Source organism: Diabrotica virgifera, chromosome 9, assembly GCF_917563875.1.
Source record: "Diabrotica virgifera virgifera chromosome 9, PGI_DIABVI_V3a".
Lineage (NCBI taxonomy): Eukaryota > Metazoa > Arthropoda > Insecta > Coleoptera > Chrysomelidae > Diabrotica > Diabrotica virgifera.
In genome coordinates, this window is record NC_065451.1 from 192,665,213 (window position 1) to 192,687,735 (window position 22,523).

The 22,523-nt window shown below is 33.3% G+C and overlaps 1 protein-coding gene across 8 annotated transcripts in view; it reads left to right on the plus strand.

Moving 5' to 3' along the window:
- LOC114338523 (titin) overlaps positions 1-22,523 on the plus strand; it is a 751,244-nt gene that overhangs the window by 493,478 nt on the left and 235,243 nt on the right. For all 8 annotated transcript variants that reach the window (XM_050662823.1, XM_050662825.1, XM_050662826.1 and 5 more), the window contains 2 exons: positions 1,112-1,386; positions 6,031-6,387. In XM_050662823.1, coding sequence (XP_050518780.1) covers positions 1,112-1,386; positions 6,031-6,387 — 632 coding nt within the window. The remainder of the gene's footprint in view (positions 1-1,111; positions 1,387-6,030; positions 6,388-22,523) is intronic.

Here is a 22,523-nt window from a genome sequence, read left to right on the forward strand (position 1 = left end):
TCTCGGCCTTCCTCATTTTCTCCTTTGTGGTGTCCATGGCCTCTCCAGGTTCCTCTCTACCTTTCTCCTTTGTGGTGTCCATGTCAAAATCTGTTTAGGGATCCTGTCATCTGGCATTCTCTGTACGTGGCCGTACAATCATTTCTCCATCATTTCTCGTGTTATCTCATCTGGTATTCGATCTCTTCTTGATTTGCCTACTGCTCTTCTCCAGAAGTCCATTTCTATTCCTAGTAATATTTTCTTTGTTCTTTGTCTTATTGTCCAAACTTCACTGCCTTACACTTTTGAGTATGGTATTGCACATGAGCTGTTTGTTCGCTTTAGAGGTTGTTTGGGTAAACAGAATGTCATTCATCATGTATATGAGCTTTCTACCCTGAATGTTTCTATCTTTTATCGTAGCATCGAGTGTTTCATTTTGAGTTATCTTCATGTCAAGGTAGGTACTTGTTTGTTACAGCGTTCTCATGAACAGGTACTTGTTTATCACAGTGTTTAATTTCTACCCCATCGTCTAATGTAATGGACTGCTTTATCCCTCCAGTTCACATGACTTCAGTTTTCTTAATGTTGACTTCGAGACCCATTTGTTGTATGCTTCGATTTCCATGTCATTAAATTTTCTTTTTCACAGCTTGAGTGCTTGTTCCAGATAAATTTTGAAAAGGGTAGGCGAAATACAGCGACCCTGCCTCAATCCTTTCATGACCTTAAATCCCTCAGACATCCTTGATCCAGTTTTAATTTTTGCAGTCGTTCAATTATACAGACTTTGGACTGCTTTGATAAGACCACGTTTAATGTTGGTTTGCTGTAGGGTTGACCATAGTTTGCTGAGGGGCACACTGTCATATTATGCTTTTGTAAATTTACATACACTAGGTGAACTTCTTTATTGACGGCTGTTTTTTTCTAAATAACTTGCATAATAGGAAACTAGTTTTTACTCTGTTTCTTGAGTCATTTATATAAAATACTCGTACTACGTGTAGTAACTAGTTACTACTACTAGTAACTAGTAATTACTACTAGTACTAACCGGCAAGTAAATCTCGCCTTATCTGTGTGTACCAAAACAAGGATATTAATAGTTTAAATTGTTTTTTAGGTCGTGGTACGTTAGGAACCGAAGGCATCAGGCAAATGGTAGAAGAATTAGAAAACAAGAAAATTATTCTCGATGGACTTTGTACAGCTCATAGAGAAGAAAACGTCAGAGTAAACGCTGCTCTGAATCATTTCCTAGAAAAACACAACGAAATCTATACATGGTTGGTTACGATTGCGGAAGCGTTTCTTCAGGGCCATAGGGATATGGGAAGTGATTTACCTCTTGCTTCAGACTTTTATGAATTACATAACCAGTTGCTTAATGATTTACAGGTAATATTTGTTACTTTACTTAAAAATAACTTAAATTTTACCCATTCAATCTCGTCCTTCTCTTCATTCCTGCAGCTCTTGTTAGGGTGTGGTGGCACTCTAAATATTGTTAGCTTGCTGTCTCCATTGGTTGCGATTCTGTGCCAGATGGATGGCTTCTAGTAAGGATTTTCCCACCAGACTCTTCATTTGGTCTTTCCATCGTATTGGAGATCTTCCTCTTGGTCTTCTGTGTTATACCTATCCCTCTCCTACTAACAGTTCCATAGTAAGTTGACTTGCTACCATACTGTCAACATGTGAACAAGTCGAATAGGGCTCAGATGGTACCTAGAGCATATTACATGGAATATTTTGAACATCCAGTAGTAGGGGAGAAAAGTATGCTAAATGTGCAGTCACTCGAGCGCTTTGGGGACCTATTGGGTTGTGAAGAGTAGGTTCTAAAACCAAAAAAAATTAAGTAAAGTTTTTTATTTTAGTGGGGACTTTCCATTTTTAATTTAATATTCCATTTCCAACAATGGTTTTTTCCGATTATAGCGCCATTTATCCATAATTAGAAAAAATGTTTCGAATAAACGTTACTTATTTTTACGTAAGGAATCCAAATCTGCAATAAAAATTGGGGGCTCCCATTTAAGATTTTAAAGTAACTCCCACCCCACCGCCGTGGGGGGTCGTGTTTAGTACCATTCGATAGATTTTTCAAAAATATTGAATAAGTGTATTTTACAGTTTTTCGATCTGATGTTCATTTCGCGAAATATCGCGGGATTCGTATTTAAAATATTAAATTTACCCCCACCCCTCTCCGTGGGAAGTCGTGTTTGATTGATTTGATCGATAGATTTTTAAGAAATATTGAGCACATTATTTTTTAGTTTTTCGGTATGTCATTCATTTCGCGAAATATTCGCTTTTTCTTGTGAAACTTGGGACTCACCCATTTCCTTACGCCCAGCTCAAATCGTGAGATTTTTGAAATATACACTATCTTGCTTGTACTTAACTTACCTATTATCTTAATCTGACAATTTCGAGTTTCTCTAAGGATATATTTTTTTTTCGGGCCTCCCTTAACGAACTCCCCTGTGTTAAGAGCCAATATTTGGTAGAGGTACATTTTCAGAGTACAATGTTTCTCCCAATGTAATAACCTGACGCGCTCGAGTAACTGCAAAAATCCCCGCTTGGGCTCCCCTAACACAGGTTTAAGTTCGCATATTTAATCTATGTTTCCTTGACGGACTACTTTTAAAGGGTTTTTATCCATATATTTTTACAATATTGTATTTTGGTGGTTAGTTCACTTCATGAAAATAAATAATGGACCAGATGGATTCAATAAGACAGATTTTTGAGAGGACATTAGAATTTAACATTGAAACTCCTATTCGTCGACGTCATCTTCTGAAACCCTGCATTGATACCAATCAATGCGTAAGTTTGGTATAGCAGAAATATTTATCCGGTTAACCAGAATGACAATGTCTAACAAGCAAGTGTTATGATACAGGGAGAGAATTGTAGAGCTTTTGAAATAATGGAATAATAATGGATATGTAAAAAGAGAAGCCTCCTGGAAAAGGCAGTCCGATGGGCGTGAATTAAAACGACGATACTATTTACAATAGATAGATACAAATCTAAGCATATTCTAATAACATTGACATAATACAAGCGTATCAAACGTGAGAAATACTTTTAGTAGTTTAATAGCGTTAGTTTAATAGTAGCTAAAGATGCTATGACAAATGAGGAATGGGAAATTTTCTGCTCGCTGGTGACTGGCTACCATCAAAACAAATAAAAAATTAGAAGGCGACTAAACCTTAAAAATAGGGCACACTATGGACTCAAAAAAAAATCCCTCAAGAAACGTTCACAGAAAAACTAAAATTATTATATACATAACTACAAAATACTGCTGAGGCCGGTCCTCACATATGGTTTAGAAACATGGACCATAACGCAGAAGGATGAAAGACGAAGAGCTGAGACTGACTTCTTCTTAGTCGTCAACCTGATGCAGGTATCGTGATATCATCAAGCTATTAGCTGATGCTGAAGCATACCATTCTGACAGAATGTGCAAAAGACTACCTAAAATCAGAAGATGGCAACAGGTCACCAGAAATCGAACAAAATGACGACGAATCTTGAAGCAGACCAAGATTTACAAAGGATTGTGGACCCAAAAATGGTAATGAGAACCACAGGAAAACTGAGATACCCAGCGGGATGGAGAATGAAATGAGGATGCAGAAGAAATTGCAGGACTCTTGCATATATAACAAAATTCCCTCCTTACTAAAACGTTAGTAGTACCTATACCTGCCTACTGAGACTATGGAACCCTAAACGCAAGGGAGGAATAACATAGGTAATACATGACCCCGAACAAAATACCACACCAATCTGATTTTAAATTTATTTTGGCTGGATTTTTGATTGTAACTTTGGAAGTTTGCTTATTATGAACGATTAATAATTTTAGAGATCACCTTTTTTGCTTTTTTTGATAGACCTTTCCTTGGTATTCAGTTTGTCCTTTTATAACCTAACAAAGCTTACTGATCCAAAGTTTCTACCGATATCTGCTTTTCATGTACTTGTGACCTGAAGGTGATTTGCAAATTGTAGACATCTAAACTGGTCGTATAAATACCGTACATAAGTTGTGAATAATGACTTTTATACTATTTATCGTTGTATAAAATGGACTCGCATGTACCGGGTGTCCCAATAAGAATGGCTCTCTGCCATATCCCAGAAACCGTTTATAGTACAGCTTTGAGAAAAAAATATTTATAACAAAAGTTACCTCGGGAAAACCCTGGAAATTATTTTCATAACTGTAGATCCACCGCTAGAAGGCGTAATTGAAAATCAAAAATTAAAAAATCAAAATTTTATAAAATTTACCTAATGAAAGGGCACTGGAAATCCGATCATCGTATTCTTCATAAAATTCTGCGCGTATTTGATTTCACAAGTTTAAGTCTACCTTTGCAAATAAGAAGTGGGGGTGAGTGTTAACCTTCTTATAAAAAAATGGCTGTAAGTCCGGTTCTGCTAAATCTAATTTTGCATACTTCGTCTTGTTGAAAACAGCTCTTTTTCGGCAATGTAAGGGTCTTATTTTCGAAATAGCCTAATAAGTAATATGCAAGCTAGAAGGCCTTATTTACTTATTTTCAGAAATCTAGTTTTCTTTGGAAAATATTAAATACAAATATGCATTTTTAATCCTGTATTATAAAATTAGACCCAATTATCAACATAATACCGAAAACTGCATGTCGATACCTTTTTTCTCTCTCGAGATATCTTAAGAAATGTGTAAATTTTAAACATAACTGTTACTATCACCGGTAAACGAGGTTAACGAAAAGTAGTGTGCTGTGGAAAAAACAAAGAAACATTTGCCAGATATAAACGTATATAATTAATTAAAACAACAATAAGACAAACAACACTATAAAATATAACAAAGAAATAAAAGCAACTACTTACTTAGTCTTAGTGACTGCCTAAATATTCAAATTGTTGCCCATCATTTTCGATGCAAGCATTTGCTCTTTCAAGAGTAGATTGAATAGCAACAGATTTAACTGTTTTAGACTTTTATTTATGGGGACGGATTAAAGACCTTGTTTTTGTCGCTAGGCCCACTACTCGAGAAAACATTATCTAGAATCTAGAGACTACGAAACGGCATTCAAAGCATTGCGAAAGCAGAAATTGAGACTGCTGTTCAATCTACTCTTGAAAGAGTAAATGCTTGCATTGAAAATGATGGGCAACAATTTGAACATTTAGGTCGTCACTAAGTAAGTAGTTGCTTTTATTTCTTTGTTATATTAATTTTATAGTATTGTTTGTCTTATTGCTGTTTAATTAATTATATACGTTTACATCTGGAAAATGTTTCTTTGTTTTTTCCATAGCACACTACTTTTCCTTAACTTCGTTTACCGGTGACATTAACAGTTTTTGTTTAAAAATTACACGTTTCTTAAGATATCTCGAGATAGAAAGAAGGTATCGACATGCGGTTTTCGGTATTATGTTGCTAATTTGGTCCTATTTTGTAATACACCATTAAAAATGCATACTTGTATTTAATATTCTCCAAAGAAAACTAGACTTCCGAAAATAATTAAATAACGCCTAGTAGCTGTCATTTTACTTATTAGGCTATTTCGCAAATAAGACTCTTACATTGACGAAAAAGAGCTGTTTTCAACAAGACCAAGTATGAAAAATTCGATTTAGCAGAACCGGACTTACAGCCATTTTTTCATAAGAAGGGTGCCACTTACCCCCACCTCTTATTTGCAAAGGTAGACTTAAACTTGTGAAATAAAATATGCGCAGAATTTTATGAAGAATACGATGATTGGATTTCCAGTGCCCTTTCATAAGGTAAATTTTGTAAAATTTTGATTTTTTAATTTTTGATATTCAATTACGCCCTCTAGCGGTTCTATAAACGGTTCCTGAGATATGGCCGAGAGCCATTCTTATTGCGACATCCGGTAAAAATATTTCATCATTCATTATTTCATGATATTATATTTTTCTTATATTCTACTTATCATGCTCATTTTACTGATTTGTGTTCCGTTTTTTTTTCAGACAAAAGGTAACGAAATTAACACTCTACTACTAACACTGCCCCCTATATTAGAATACTTAGAAGACACTCAAAGAAAAGACATCGACGTCAAAGTAGAACAACTACACGAACGCTGGATGAAACTGAAGAGTATGTTGGAGACTCGTATGGAACTAGCTAGGATATACGTCAAATTCCATATGGAGGCCGATATCGTCAACAAGGAAATGGATAAACTGGATAATATGCTGGCCCAGAACAAAGACAAAATAGATGAGGAGACGATGAAGAAGCTGGAAGAGAAGTTTGAGTCTATTGTACCATTGTATCAATGTGCCAAGAATACTGGAATCACCTTTATCAATCAAGCTAAAACGGTAACTGATTTCATATTTATATTTTTATTTCTTTTATATTTATTTTTGGTAATAAATTCATTTGTTACACACTCATAATTTACAATATTTTTAAAAATTGTTACACACTAAAAAACACTGAATTGTATTTAGCACTTTTTACTAAAATGATCCTAAATGAAATGTCGGTCTGTTTATATATAACATTCGGCTAATAGCTAACTCCAAACTTGCTCGCCATATTTGTTTTGCATTGTGATAGAGGTTGTAGATCCTGTGTCTACAAAAAACAACTTATTTCCGCCTTTTCAAACGGGCAAAATTTTTTATCTTCTTTTTGTGTATTGTGAGTAAATGAGCAAATGATGAAAAGACTCATTTATTGGAAGGATTGTTATTTGCGCGAATACTAAAAATCTGGTCAACAGAGCATTTATGTAAACCAATATAAAATCCTTGAAAACTATATAATTGGCACTCTTTTGAGTACTTCTACACTGGAACTTCTCAAATACAGAGCGATTAACCACGCGATCAGGAAAATGATAAAGCAGGCAAACGAAAAATAATTTGAAGAGAAATGCAAAGACATCTAGAATCTTAAAAAAAGGGTACGATCTATTTAATCTACACAAGAAAGTCAAAGAAATACAGGACTAAGCTACATCTCCCTGGTGCACCTCTAGATAGACACGAGATTACTATAACACAGACGCAATAGAATGCACAACGTTGGGCAGAATACTTCAACGAACTGTTCGATGATGAAAAAAGGACCTGGAACACTTACAGAAGAATTTACTTTGGAAGAAATAGATCCATATATTACAAAACAGCAAATATTACACATATTAAAACAATGAGAATGGAAAAGTACTGGACCTGACATACTTCCTATCGAAATACTAAAAAATATAAAAGAGAAGCACATTGATGTTTAGTGACACTCTTGAAACAAATTTATAGTTCAGGCGTATTACCCAAAGACTGGTTAACGTCGATTTTTATTATTTTTGTCTCTCCAAAAAGAAAAACTAAAGAGAATGCGGTGATTACCGCACCATTACCTTGATGTCTTATGCGCTAAAGTTACTTAGAAAAGTCATGCATAAACGAATATTATCTTAAACTGGAGAACTGGACATGGACATTAATGATGCACAATTTGGGTTTCGCAAATGCATAGAAACGCGTGAAGCTCTTTTTTCACTTAAGATACTGCGACAAAGGTATCTGAACGCCAATTAAGATATATATATATATATATATATATATATATATATATATATATATATATATATATATATATATATATATATATATATATATATATATATATATATATGCGTATTTTATTGACTAATAAAGCGTTCAATAAAGTATGACATGAACAATTAATGAATGTCCTGAAATTAAAGAAGATAGACTACAAAGACCTCAGGAACATTACGAATTTTTACTAGAAATGGCGAGTAAAAGTAGATAGAGGAAGTTGAATTAGAAATGAAATGAGTCCGGGATGCATATTACCGCCAATTCTTTTTGTTGCCTACTCGTAAGAGGTCCTGAAAAAGGCTCTTGAGGGTAAAAGAGCTGGAATAAAAGTAAATGTAAAATATTGAAGATCTTGAAAGACTGGTGATCAGAATAACGGAGTATGAAAAGGAATATGATATAACAATGGACGTCAAAAGGACAAAATTTATAAGAATATCGAAAACTCAAAGAAACAACGAGAATCTTCTAATAAACATAACCAATGTCGAACGAGTGAACAAATATGCATATCTTGGAACAATGATTTGTAGAACTCCACAAATGGTTACTTCCAGGAAATCAAAATCAGAATAGAGAAGACTAGAGCAAATTTTAACAAAATGAGAAGTAAAATTTAATAAAAAAAATTTGTCCTGGTAAAAGGTATATTAGTTTAAAAAGCCCCTATAGGGTTACAAACATAGAAACAAAACGTCTTCGCTCTGTAACAAGAGCATCATCAGTGTTACCTAAAATAAGTATATCCGTATTAATTAAAGCAAAATGTTAAAGTTAAAATGATGACCAAGGTAAAAGCAAAGTTTGGTTATACTTACAAGAACATGGTGAGCCACCCAAAAATACAAAGGTTGAAACCTTTTAAAAATAGAGTAAAAGTCTCATATAAATATAAACATCGTAAAATCCAAAGGATGGATAAAATTCCTATGGATGTGGCTTTAGGGCAACATATGACTCCCACACGTGGTAAGTGGGTTAATTAATTAGGTCATTATGTTATAAGAGGTGACAGGCAACTAATAGATGAGATTTCAAAAGCGAATCTGTCTGATGTCAGGACGACAATTGTCAATGAAACTTATAGTTCTATGAAATGTGGTTACACTAGCCATTAAAATTTAAAGTTGTTTATTGTACAAGCAATGATAACAGCTAACATCAATGTGTTGGAAATATAAAAATACAAGAGTTAGTGAAAATAAATTATCTAAGATGTAAAGAAAGAGGGGGAATTTTAATACCCATAATCATCAATGTGGTGTACTTGAATTGATGAAGCAAAGATAGGCAAACCAAAATACAGAAGGTAAGTTGCTGAGGTTGTGTTGAAAATAGATAATTATTATTTTTGTGACCCAACACAAATAAAAATAATCATTATCTATTTTCAACACAACCTCAACAACTTACCTTCTGTATTTTGGTTTGCCTATCTTTGCTTCATCAATTCAAGTACACCACATTGATGATTATGGGTATTAAAATTCACCCTCTTTCTTTACATCTTAGATAATTTATTCTCACTAACTCTTGTATTTTATATTTCCAACACATTGATGTTAGCTGTTATCATTGCTTGTACAATAAACAACTTTAAATTTTAGTGGCTAGTGTAACCAACATTTCATAGAACCATAAGTTTCATTGACAATTGTCGTCCTGACATCGGATTAGTTGCCTGCCACCTCTTATAACATAATGACCTAATTAATTAACCCACTTACCATGCGTGGGAGTCATATGTTGCCCTAAAGTCACATCCATAGGAATTTTATCCATCCTTTGGATTTTACAATGTTTATATTTATATGAGACTTTTAGTCTATTTTTAAAAGGTTTCAACCTTTGTATTTTTGGTCTTGTAAGTATAACCAAACTTTGCTTTTACCTTGGTCATCATTTTAACTTTAACATTTTGCTTTAATTAATACGGATATACTTATTTTAGGTAACACTGATGATGCTCTTTTTAGAGAGCGAAAACGTTTTGTTTCTATGTTTGTAGCCCTATAGGGGCTTTTTAAACTAATATACCTTTTACCAGGACAACATTTTTTTATTAAATTTTACTTGTAATTAATGGTATACAGTATACAGCCAGCTACAGGAAATTCTTTCTTGTGGAAAATGAGAAGAGTGTTCAGCACAAGAGATTTCAAGTTGGAGCTAAGAGTTATGTTGGCGAGGTGCTACGTTTATTTAACGTGCTCGACGTATAAAGTCGAGCTACGTGCTCGACTTTATTTTATGAAATGGAAGCTTGGACTTTAAATGCGGCATCAATGAAAAAACCGGAACCATTCGAGTTGTGGGTGTATATGTTACGGTTGATGTAATAAATCCGGTCTGTATTAATAATTACCGGTAAATATTAATAGTAACCGTAGCAGCTGGTCAATGTGATTAATAATGCCTTTATAATTAGATTTACCGGTTATTATTAATACTTTCCTAACAATTCTGGTTAATGTATTTGGGGCATTTTGGGCTTCACTACTGTTTATTTATGAAAATTGATAATTAACTTGAAACAGAATTTATCAATAAAAAAACTCAACTAGACACCTTATAAGTAAAAACAAACTCAAACACACGCATTAGGCTTTAAGTTACTAGATTATAATTACTTGTTTTTATAGGAAATCCTCTTGTGGAACTTAGAATTATGACAAAGAACGCTTAATTTTTTGCAATTGCAGCGTTTTTAATTGCATTGGCCACTACAATTGCAGTGCCGGAATCCTTGACTGCCTAAATTCGAATCTTTACGAACGCATTCACTGAGACTTATTTCACTATCAGGTGCATCATTGACTAAAATAAGTGTTTCCTTGCAGGTGGCAAATTCGTTTCTTGCATGAAGTTGGTTTAAAATGGCTTATTGCCTAGCTTGTATAGCTTTTCATCTATAACTGAAATAATAATGGCAATAATGTATCGGCTATCGGCCTTAAGGCCGCAGCATATTATCATGCACGTTACCTTTACAGCACGTAGCGTTTAGTTTCTGAAAAATATTGATTTTAATGGTTTTAAATATGAACAATTCACACTGTCTGGAACGTATCGTGTCAGACACCTCTTAGTAAAATCAGGTTTTTCGGAGACTACGCTACGTGCTGGAAACGCAACGTGCATGATAATATGCTGCGATCTAGCTCTATCAACTTCTGGAATTCGCACTTTAACACTTTGACCTACTTTTTCAACAGGGAATCTATCATTAGAATGCTTTAACATTCTGTCAGATTCCTTTACAAGTGACTGTTTAGCAAGATCCCGAATCTCCTGAATTTTCTTAAGTTTTGTCAATTGCAATGTCATCTTCTTCATCTCCCTCATTTTCTTTAACGCCAATACTGGCATGTCTTCCTTATTGACAGCAATTACCGTACACGTATTATATTACCTGTATATTCAATATTCGCTAAGTGTGAATACTCGGTTGTACCACGGTGCTTTGCTCCATCATCAGCGTCATCAGAATGATCTGCTCTTATCGCTTTCAAATCTTCTTTTGATTTCGGATAAAGTACCAGGAGGTAAGGATTTTTTTAATCCTACTTTAGTCTTATGTATTTAATACATTAATAGTCTATTACACAGTGGTCGCTTCCGACTACAGATTGACTAACACTGTCATATGATATGCGCTATGCGCCGTATTTAGCTCTGGTATGTCGCAGTGACTAATAAACCTCTCTACACTCCGCAAGCTTCTACGCACTTAACGGTATTAAAATTTATCACATTTACCGTTCTATTCCGGGATTTATTAATAATTACCGGTCGATGTGATTCTTCTTCTTCTTCTTAGCCTTCTATCGTCCACGTTTGGACATAGGCCTCTCCCAACTCCTTCCATCGGTCTCTATCCTGAGCAACATATTTCCAATTCGTTCCGGCTACTCTTTTAATATCATCAACCCATCTCATCTGTGGTCTTCCTCTCGGTCGTTTACTTTGGTAAGGTCTCCAATGTTGTATCGTGGCATTCCAACGTTGGTCTTTTTGTCTAACAGTGTGGCCTGCAAAGCTCCATTTAAGTTTGGCAACTTTTGTTGTTATGTCCTCGACTTTTGTTTTTGATCTTACCCAGTCGCTCCTCTTTTTATCTGACAGTCGTATACCTAACATTGCTCTTTCCATAGCTCTTTCTGTTGTAGCTAGCTTATTCATATTTGCCTTGGTTAGGGTCCAGGTTTGACACCCATATGTCATGATAGGAAGGATGCACTGGTTGAACACTTTGGTCCTCAAATATTGAGGTATTTTGCGGTTCTTAAGTATCCAACCAAGTTTTCCAAATCCTGCCCATGCTAGTCTTGCTCTCCTATTAATTTCCGCACTTTGGTTTTCTTTGTCAAGTTTCAGGATTTGGCCTAGGTAGATATATTCCTGGACTTTTTCTATCTCACTGCCATTTATAGTTATGCGTCTGGGGTCATCTGTGTTTGTCATTATTTTTGTTTTCTTCATGTTCATTTTTAGACCGACGTATTGGGAGCTGCCTGCGAGTTCCTCTATCATAATTTGCAGTTCCTCGAATGAACTCGCTATAATCACAATGTCGTCAGCGAATCTGAGGTGATTTAGCTTCTTGCCATTAACGTTAATGCCATAGGTTGACCAATTTGTCGTTTTGAAGACGTCTTCTAGTGCTAGGTTGAAAAGCTTTGGTCGATGTGATTAATTCTGGCATATTTGTTACTTTTACCTAGCTATTTGGTTTCTAATTATTCACACTTACCGTAACATATAGATAAATTATGAAAATATCGTGGACAGAATACGTCACAAAGAAGGATGGATATAGAAATGGAAATCAAAACAAAAAAATTGGAATATCTCGGACATAGCATACTTAGAAAGAGATACAACTTGCTCCAACAGATTATACAAGAAAAGATACAAAGAAAAGAAGCATATGTAGACGTAGAATATCATGGATAAGCATCCTGAGAGAATGGTACGGATATAAATCAAATGAAATTTTCAGACCAGCCGTCTCTAAAGTTATAAAAGTAAAGTAAATCTGTGATGATCGCCGACCTCACGGAGATGGCACTTGGCGAAGAAGAAGCAACTTCTCAACAAATATAGAACTTAAGTAATCTTCCACTACGTCGATTAAGAAAACACCTATACAAAATATGTAAGGTGAATGAACCATTAGCTCGTTTTGATGGGAAATAAGCCACAATTTTACTAAAAAAATGTTACAAGAAAATAGCTTCAGAACAACATGAATAAACCATGGTGCAGAAAATGCGAAATGAAAGATGAGCCTGGCCAATTCAGTATTGAACCAGAAGATATCCTTAAACTACCAAGGAAGAAAGTATTGGCCTTTTTTGAAATCACAGGACTTAATTGGACTTTAAAGGAAACAATAGGGTATGGTACAAATCTTTTATGACCAAGTGCCAGAGATTAATGTGTCTCGCCTGAACTAAGAACAACACGAAGAAGAATATTTCACTAGTAAGAAAAATTGAAGGAAAGGTTAGTTAAAAATATTTTTGGTTAAAGAATATAACACTAAGCTTGACATAAATCAAAAACAGAAGTTGTGAAATGTTGGCGATTAGAAGAGAGGGTCTTTATAAGACAAGTAAAAACGTAGTATAATCAATCAATTAAAAATCAGGTGCACGGGGTGAACCAAAAGCTAATACAGGAAAGGCAAACACTTGCAAATAATAACAGAAAAAGTCAAGGGCACACTCGCCAACTGGGAAAACTCTACAACTAAATGGAATAAGTTATCAATATTGCTTTAACATGGATAGAAACATTAAACCACCAGAATATAAACGAGATTTGACGCTCAAAAGATTAGTTGATTTTTAGAGAACTGAATAGGAGAGTGAAAGAAGAGACCTGCTGAAGGTAACTGAATGAGGGTGCTTTTAAAAATTATTCCTATTTTAAGATTATGATAGTTATTATTATATTATAGAAACAGCAGATACAAGTACTCAGATTATTCAGACTATTGAAAAATTATATGTTAATATGTTTTTCACTAAAGCAGAACAGGAAAGAATATCTAGAAATATAATACACATATGATCGAAACATCTTCCAGATATCCTCTAAAACAAATAAAAAAATGAAAAAATACCTTAATATAACCTTCCATCAACAGAAATAATACGATTTAGCGCCAGATTAGTCATGATTTGTGTCTTGTTCATGTTATTTAGTCCGACCTTTAAAGAAGCGTGATATAATTATTCCAACAATATTATTACTAATATCGACCTATGATATTATGGTCCTTATAGCGTGCGCCGTGAATAGTTCTGAAGATACCGTGTCTCATTAAGAAGACAACAGTAAAATGTATTTTGCATTGAATAAATCACATATACATTCTTCTTTTTGTCTCAATTCTCAATTAATTTAATTCAAAAACATTTTTTTGGCCACCCTGTATAAATAATTAGATTATTAAAATAAAAATGTATACCATTTTTATTCAGTTGTAATGCGAAGCCAAAACTGTCTTAAGTTACTGTCTTAAGTTTTACTTAGGTTAGAGAGCGCAACCAGCACTCTTATCGACGATTTCACCTCTTGTTAGAGGCTCATCAGAGAATGCATAGGCTGCTATCTCTACTCCAGGTAAAAATTTTCGACATTTATTAGTTCCCCATTGCAACTGACGTGAAGGTAGTAGGTGCGTAGCGGCATCTGCTAAATGAAAGTCTAAGTTTTTCAACCTAATAAAAATATTTGTAAAATAAAATATTTTTAAAAGATTTCTAATTGAAAAATTTATTGAACCATTTTCTTGGTGACAACCTCCATGGCTTCTAAAAATTGCAAGCCAGATGGATGCTACAGTGAAGACAAGAGGGAATTCTAAAAAGTTGCAATTCACAACCCCGTCTACAGCTTGGTAAAGTTCCAACGGAAAATGGACCTAGTTACTCTATAGGAGTAATACTAATATTAGTACTACTTCTATAGAGTATACTAATACTTATTTGGGTTATTTGATCCAATTCGAGTGGGCAACTCTTCCAAAATCTACATATGACATATATATGACGTATAAAGTTGACATATAAAAGAAAAAACCACAGAGTCCGTCCTACTACTGTTAATAGTTTAAATGAGCTTTGAATCTTAGTGACTAAATCTTTAAGCCAATTCATTCTTAGTGATGCAAGAACTGTGTACCAACTTTTGCTAGCCAGCTCTAGAATTGAAGATGATATTGAAAGTTTCAACGGTCGTTTCGATTTTGAAATCGAAGAACTAGAATAGCCATTCCTCATAAATCTAAATATCTCTATACGCCCGAAAAAAAAAATCAGGTACCAAAGTAATAGGTCCTTGATTTATGAGAATAAATCTAAACTTTAACATGGTTTTCTAAAATATTACGTTTTGGCGCTTGGTCTAATGATGCGTCCAATTCTCCCTGCTTAAACATAATATTTGGAATCATATAAAACACGGCAAGACTTAAAATTTATTTAAAATTAGTCTTAAGTCTATATTTCCACCAATTTATTTCCAAATAAATAAAATTTCGTTGATCTCTCTCAACAATAAAACGGTTAACGGCTACACAGATAGGATTACCCGTCATAGTTCATCCCGGTGTTACTTCAGAACATTACAATAATCGTAAAAGCGGGATTCTATTTTTGATTTGATTTATATCTAACAGTTGCTATTTACCGAAAGACACTTTATTCTAAAAATAACGATGATTGGAAACAAAATCCGAATTTCCAGCGCGATAAATGCTTTTTAGTTCTAGACTTTGATTATTTTTTATTGCCGGCATTTATTTCGACTGTCCAAACATTATTGCCGACTATTAGATACCAGTTCCTGTACCTATAATTATGTACGATTAATCTTTTGGAACTACAAATACTAAAAAATAGTACAGGAATATTTAGAACCAGATGAAAACATAAAAACCCAAATGCACCTAGCAACAGAAAAAGCCATTGGAAGGGGAAATGACCAAATGAATTTTAAAAACAAAAACATATTGGTGGATAACAAAGATAGAAAACCGAATAAAAGAAAAGAAGAAATATTACGAAAAGTGGCTCACCACAGGAGATTAAGAGAACAGAAGAGAATACAGAAGACAGATTTATGAACAAAAAAAAAAGAATGTGTGTGTACTTTGTACGCACGTAAGAAGTTATACTTCTATTATAATATAATTTCAACGAAATAAATATACCTACGTAACAGTTACAATACAAAAAATTAACAATAATTACCAAAAATGAACCAAAACTTAATAATGCCAAATATTAAAAAAAAAAAGAAAAAAGTATGAATCGTCCGGGATTTGAACCCGCAATCTCGCGATTTTTTGATCTCTGGTCCAATGCTCTACCAACAAGGCCATCAAGCCGCATGCTACTTACCTTTCAGATATACATAATTATACAGCGTGTCTACTTAAGTTGGAAACATATGGGAAACTTTTTTTGTTATTCATTTTACGAAAAAAAGTTATTCTTTATAAAAAGTTCTGCATTCTCTAGAACCTAAGATTCAATCATCAGATATCAAATTTTGTCAATATTATACGAGGTATGTCAAAAAATATGAACTTCGTTCAAGAGTAAAGTACCTTTATTTCTCTCAATATCGAAAATTCCTATTATGAAAAGTTGTTTGGAAATAAAAAATAAGATCAAATATGCAACTACATGCTTCTAATTGGAAAAAAAAAATATTTTCCAAATTTTTCTCAAATTTATTGATACTTAACTTCGTTTTTATTTATTACACATACGATAACTCTTTTATTATTACTTTTACGAAAGAAAGGTATTCTTTATAAAAAGCTCTGTATGTCCTAAGACCGAAGATGCAACTATCAGATATCACATTTTATTAATTTTATACGAGGTATGTCAAAAAATATGAATTTCACTCAAGAGTAAAGTACCTTTATTTTTCACAATATTGAAAATGGTTATTTAAAAAAGTTGTTTAGAATTAAAAACTATGTTTTAATATGCAATTACATCCTTCTAATTGAAGTATTGTGAAATATAAAGGTACTATAATCTTGAGCGAATTTCATATTTTTTGACACACCTCGTACGAAATTAATAAAAGATGATATATCATGATCGTGTCTTAGATTTTAGACCATGCAGATCTTTTTATGAAGAATAACTTTTTTTCGTAAAATGAATAATAAAAGTGTTATCATATTTGTAATAATTAAAAACGATGTTGGGTATCCATAAATTTGAGAAAAAATTAAAAAAAATTTTTTTTAATTAGAAGCATGTAATTGCATATTTGATCTTAGTTTTTAATTCCAAACAACTTTTTATCATAAGAATTTTCGATATTGAGAGAAATAAAGGTACTTTACCCTTGACCGAAATTTATATTTTTTGACATACCTCGTATAATATTGAGAAAATTTGATATATCATGATTGAATCTTAGGTTTTGGGGCATGCAGAACTTTTTATAAAGAATAACTTTTTTTCGTAAAATTAATAATAAAAAAGTTTCCCATATGTTTCCAACTTAAGTAGACACGCTGTATATCACGGTGACAAGTGAAATATAAAAATTGATGTTTTATTATTTTACGCCCAAGGAAGACAAATCCAAAGACACAAAATTATAATAAAAAACCTTTTAAACCGCCTTTTTCAAATTGCGCAAGTTGTATTATTAATATTAATGTTAATAAATGAAATATAAATATTTTGACGTTTCACAATTTGACAATTCACTTTTAACTGCAGTGCCTTAAAAATTTTAAAGCACTAGTGCCTTAAAGTAGCATTTTTAACGCTCCTATGGAGTCCTAAAAATTGCATTTTTAACACGTTTGTAGAAAAATATATTTAAAAACACTAATATATATTCTTTCCACACCTTTTCTGGACTGATACATACATAAATTAAAACATTTTGAATTATAACTTCACAAATATAATATGAAAACTATTTAAAAAGGCAGTATAACTATTAACTAACCTTTGTTTGTTGTTTCTCTTCCCACAAATTTTAAAACGTAACAACCATACATAACCAAACGGTCAACCGTCCAAACCACAGCTGCGCTACAGCTGCCATATTGGATAATTTTTGACATGTCATTTGAACATCCAATCAGAACAAAGTTATAATGCGCGTGCGCCCGGATCGTAGGTTTTAACATATAAAAATTCACCCTCATATCGCGCGTAAAGAAGTATAACTTCAAAAAGAAATAAAAAACATAAAAAATTAATATTGGAAAAAACAGTAAAGATATATGGCCTGGATCCTGAAAATTTGTTAATAGCTTAACGGTGTCTAGTCGGACGAACGTTGATGTACGGGAACACTGAAACAGGGGAAGTTTTAATTGTGGAACAGTTTAAAAATTTGGAACGTCAGGTTACGAAAACGTCCCACGTATTTTGACGGACAGAACATCCAATTGATTTGTTACCCATTCATTAAACTCTCATGCAAAAATCAGACTGCTATTACTAACCAACATGATTCCTGTCATTTGACATGTTCTTAGTGTTCTGCTCATTACAATGCCCAGCTGGTGATAAACACCAGTCTGATTTTTGCATGCGAGTTTAATAAAATGGTAACAAATCAATTGGAAGTTCTGTCCGACAAAATACATGGAATGTTTTCGTAGTCTGACGTTCCAAACTTTTTACCTGTTCCACAATTAAAACTTCCCCTGTTCCAGTGTTCCCATACATCAAAGTTTGTCCGACTAGACACCGTTAAGCTATTAACAAATAATAGATAGCTTAATGGAAAGCTCAAAAATCATGATTTGAGAGTGCGCTTCGTAACATTCAACGTGTCTTGGTTTGTTTATTTCTAGTCAGGGTCGCGCCGTCCACGTGTGCAATTTGTGCGGCGCACACAGGCGCCAGCAGTTAAGGGGCGCCACTAGAGTTGTTACAAAAAATTTACGCAGGTCAAAACACTTACCCATTTAACGACCTTGCATATCTTAACTTCAAAGGCAGGTAGATTACGTATTGATTTATACAATCTGCATAAACAAGGAAAATCCTGTAAAGACATGCAGCCACCGGTCTAGCAGAATTTATGCTTTAAAGCCATTGCACAAAAATTTGATAGAAATGTATGATGCTTATGTGATATAATTTGATCTTAATTCAAAATATCAAGCTAGATATTTGGGAGATAAAATATCAACATTTACATTCATATGCTCAGTCCACATATAGGTATGGTATGGTATGAAGTTCTGATGAAAGTTAACTTCGCTTCGTTAGCAAAGTTTTACAATAAAAAACAATTAATATGCAGCCTACCTTAAATAATTGCTTTACAAGAGTTAAGGACGTCGGCGCAAAATTTCGCGCCAATGTGTTTAAATTCAATTATTTATTTTTTCAAATTCTGAAAAAAAACTAATAGGCGTTTTTGAAAAATTTTAACCTAGAAGCAGTCCCTGAAAACATCTATAATGTTTATTTTATTAGGTTACAGGGGTAAAAAAATTTAGCGTGATTTTTAATTTCAAATATCTCAAACTTTTTGGTTATTCTAACGGACTTCCTGCACTCGGTAATAATGTAATATTTCATTATGCGTTTAAATTATTTTAAAATTTTAAAATCCTTATTATTTTTCTCAGAATTCGAAAAAATTAATTCATATAAAATACATTGGAGCGAAATTTTGCGCCTACGCCCTTAAAACAATTCTTGATTTAGTTTCGGATAGATAGCAAATTTAATGATGTTATTACTACAGCAAATGAAGCTGCAGAGAAACTGGATGTGGAGCCCAGTTTTCAACCAGACACACAGTTCGGCGTCGGAATAAAAGCAAACAGTTCGATTACGGACATAAAGACGAACCGAATTTGTATCCTAAAATGTCATACAAAGTTCATTTCTTTTATTGTGTTCTCAAGGTGTTCTCAACCAAGCATTCATTTCAGTAAATGAAAGATTTTCTATATTGGAAAATCCTGTTGATTCTTTTAAATTTTTATATAATTTAAACGACAGTACAGAACACTCACAATTAAAACTTTTGTGTAGAAATTTGTAAAAAAATGAGATTTAATGATCATCTAGATATAGGGGAGACGATTTAATTGAATAAATTATACAGCTTAAGCCTTTCTTAAAAGAATTAAATATTGTTTGTAAAATTTTAAAATTTATATTTTTAAACGAATTTACTGCAGTTTACACAAATTTAGCAATAGCTCTTCGCATTCTGCTCACTCTGCCCATATCTGATGCCACTGCTGAGTGATCTTTTTATAAACTGAAACTTAAAAAATTATTTAAGATCGACCATCAGTCAAGGGCGGTTGATAAATTTATCTACGATCTCTATAGAGTCGTCAGTATTAAATCAAATTAATGTTAATTAAATTAAAAGTTAATTTTTTGTAAAATAGCTAACTATTTCATGTTTTTATACCTATACAGTCGGAAAAATGACAGATTACCCATGAACGATCACATCAATCACTTATTTTGTATTTGCTGTCTTTTTTTTATAAATAACAAACGTTTATCATAGAAAAAGACAACAAATAGAAAATAAGTGATTGATGTGATCGTTCGTGGGTAACCTTTCATTTTTCCGTCTGTACTTATCTTTAGCTTTTTATGCTGTTATGGCAAATATTTATTTTTACTTAATTATTTTAACTTACTTTATTTTTCTGTTGCATGTGTATGAATTTTTAATAGTTATTTTTTTTTGGTTACAATAAAATAATTGTTCATTTTGGACGCCATTAAATGTTCTGCACACAGGCGCTACCACGTGCTGGCGCGGCACTGTTTCTAGTGCATATTTATAGTGATTATAGTATAGTTGTTGCAGCAGGACCTCGATTTTTAAACCTTTGCTTCGTTATCGAACGTATTCGCTTCGTATCTGTTTAGTATACAGATAGCGAATACGTGTGATAACGAAGCGAAGGGTCAAAAATCGAGGTCCTGGTACGCAGCGTCTCCTCTTAATCATCACTGCTTGGGGTTTCTCCGAATTTACTGCAATTTTCCACTGTATGCAACATTATTTTAGAACATCTAGTGGATGCTCTCTGAAGGTTCCTAGTTGCATTGTGTTGGTTTATATTGACATGACCAGTCCGATATGTTTCTTAGCCAATAATGTTCTTTTCTTCCTGGGTCTCGGCGTCCTTTTACTTTTCCTTTCAAAATTGGTTCAGGAAAGTAGTATTTGCTTCTCCTAAGAATATGACTAAGGTAGGAAATTTTTGGAAACAGAAAACAGATTACTTTAGTAGAAAATACTGTTCTCGTCTATTTGATTGTAGTGTAATATTAATGCCGATTTTCGTCCTCTCTATTCTATAGTCGCTGCCGAAAAGGTGAGATGATTTCTTCGACGGAATAGATTCATTTCAAAAAGTAATTTGTCTTCCACATCTTTAGTCATAGTTTATACGAGCCCCTTCCCATCTCAGTTGGCCCAATGTAGATTTAAAAGAAAATCCAATTTTATAGCACAAAAACAAAAGTCCAACATACCTAAACTTTGAAAGTTCATCACTTTATTCATACTTATTCATCAATAATTTTTGGATTTCCAGAAGTATCCAAAATATGTTTTAATTAATTAAATATGAAAAATTAATATAGTCTAAGAGCTAGTGAACCCTCCGACTAACGGTCGTCCTGTAAGGCTAGAAATTTGTATGGTGATAATTCATAGCACACCAAGGCTAAAAACCATGACCTGGCAGGCCTCAGCGGTGCACGTGTATCTACCAGGTGAATCGAAAGTGCAAATTTAGGAGATAAAATAAACTTTCTCCTGTAAGGTTTAAATTTAAGTATGTGTTTGAGTAAGTCATTTAGAAAAAATGTTTACAATGACAGGCGGTACTGAAGAGCATAAGACCTTGCCAGGCGAGGGGAAAGATTAGGGGTGTTTCCTAAAATTATTCTTTTTGCATCGAACAAATTTTTTTCATGTTTTTTTAATCATTCCAAACAGAAAAGGTCTTTGGTGATTTTTCTCTTAAGTTAATAGTTTTTGTTATATAAGCGATTGAAAATTTTGAAAATTGCGAAATCGGCCATTTTTAACCCTAAATCGGACATTTATCTAAAAATTTCAATGTTGCCAAGGTACGTAGATATTCTTTAAACATTGATTGATGAAATCCCAAAGAGTTATTTGCAATAAAATATCGAAAACCCCTTTGTTTTTTTAATTGCTTATCAAGCGGGCGCGTCACTGTAGTATAAGTGAGGACGTTTGAGTTTGCATAAATTCATTATCTCGAGAATGGGCAAATTTCAAGAGAAATCCTCAGACAGGTCGATTTTTATTTTTGAATTAGGACTTTTTGGCATATATATAATACTAGTGACGTCATCCATCTGGGCGTGATGACGTAATCGATGATTTTTTTAAATGAGAGTAGGGGTTGTGTGATAGCTCATTTGAAAGGTTATTTAATTCTCTATTCACTAATATAAACATTAACATAATTATTTATACAGGGTGTACAAAAAAAATTTTTCTTCTATTTGTCAAATTTAATCAAAGTTATTTTAAAAAAAAAAAATTTTTGTACACCCTGTATAAATAAGTATGCTAATGTTTATATTAGTGAATAGAGAATTAAATAACCTTTGAAATGAGCTATCACACAAACTCTACTCTCATTTAAAAAAATCATCGATTACGTCATCACGCTCAGATGGATGACGTCACTAGTATTATATATATGCCAAAAAGTCCTAATTTAAAAATAAAAATCGACCTGTCTGAGATAATGAATTTATGCCAACTCAAACGTCCTCACTTATACTACAGTGTCGCGCCCGCTTGATTAGCAATTAAAAAACAAAGGCGTTTCCGATATT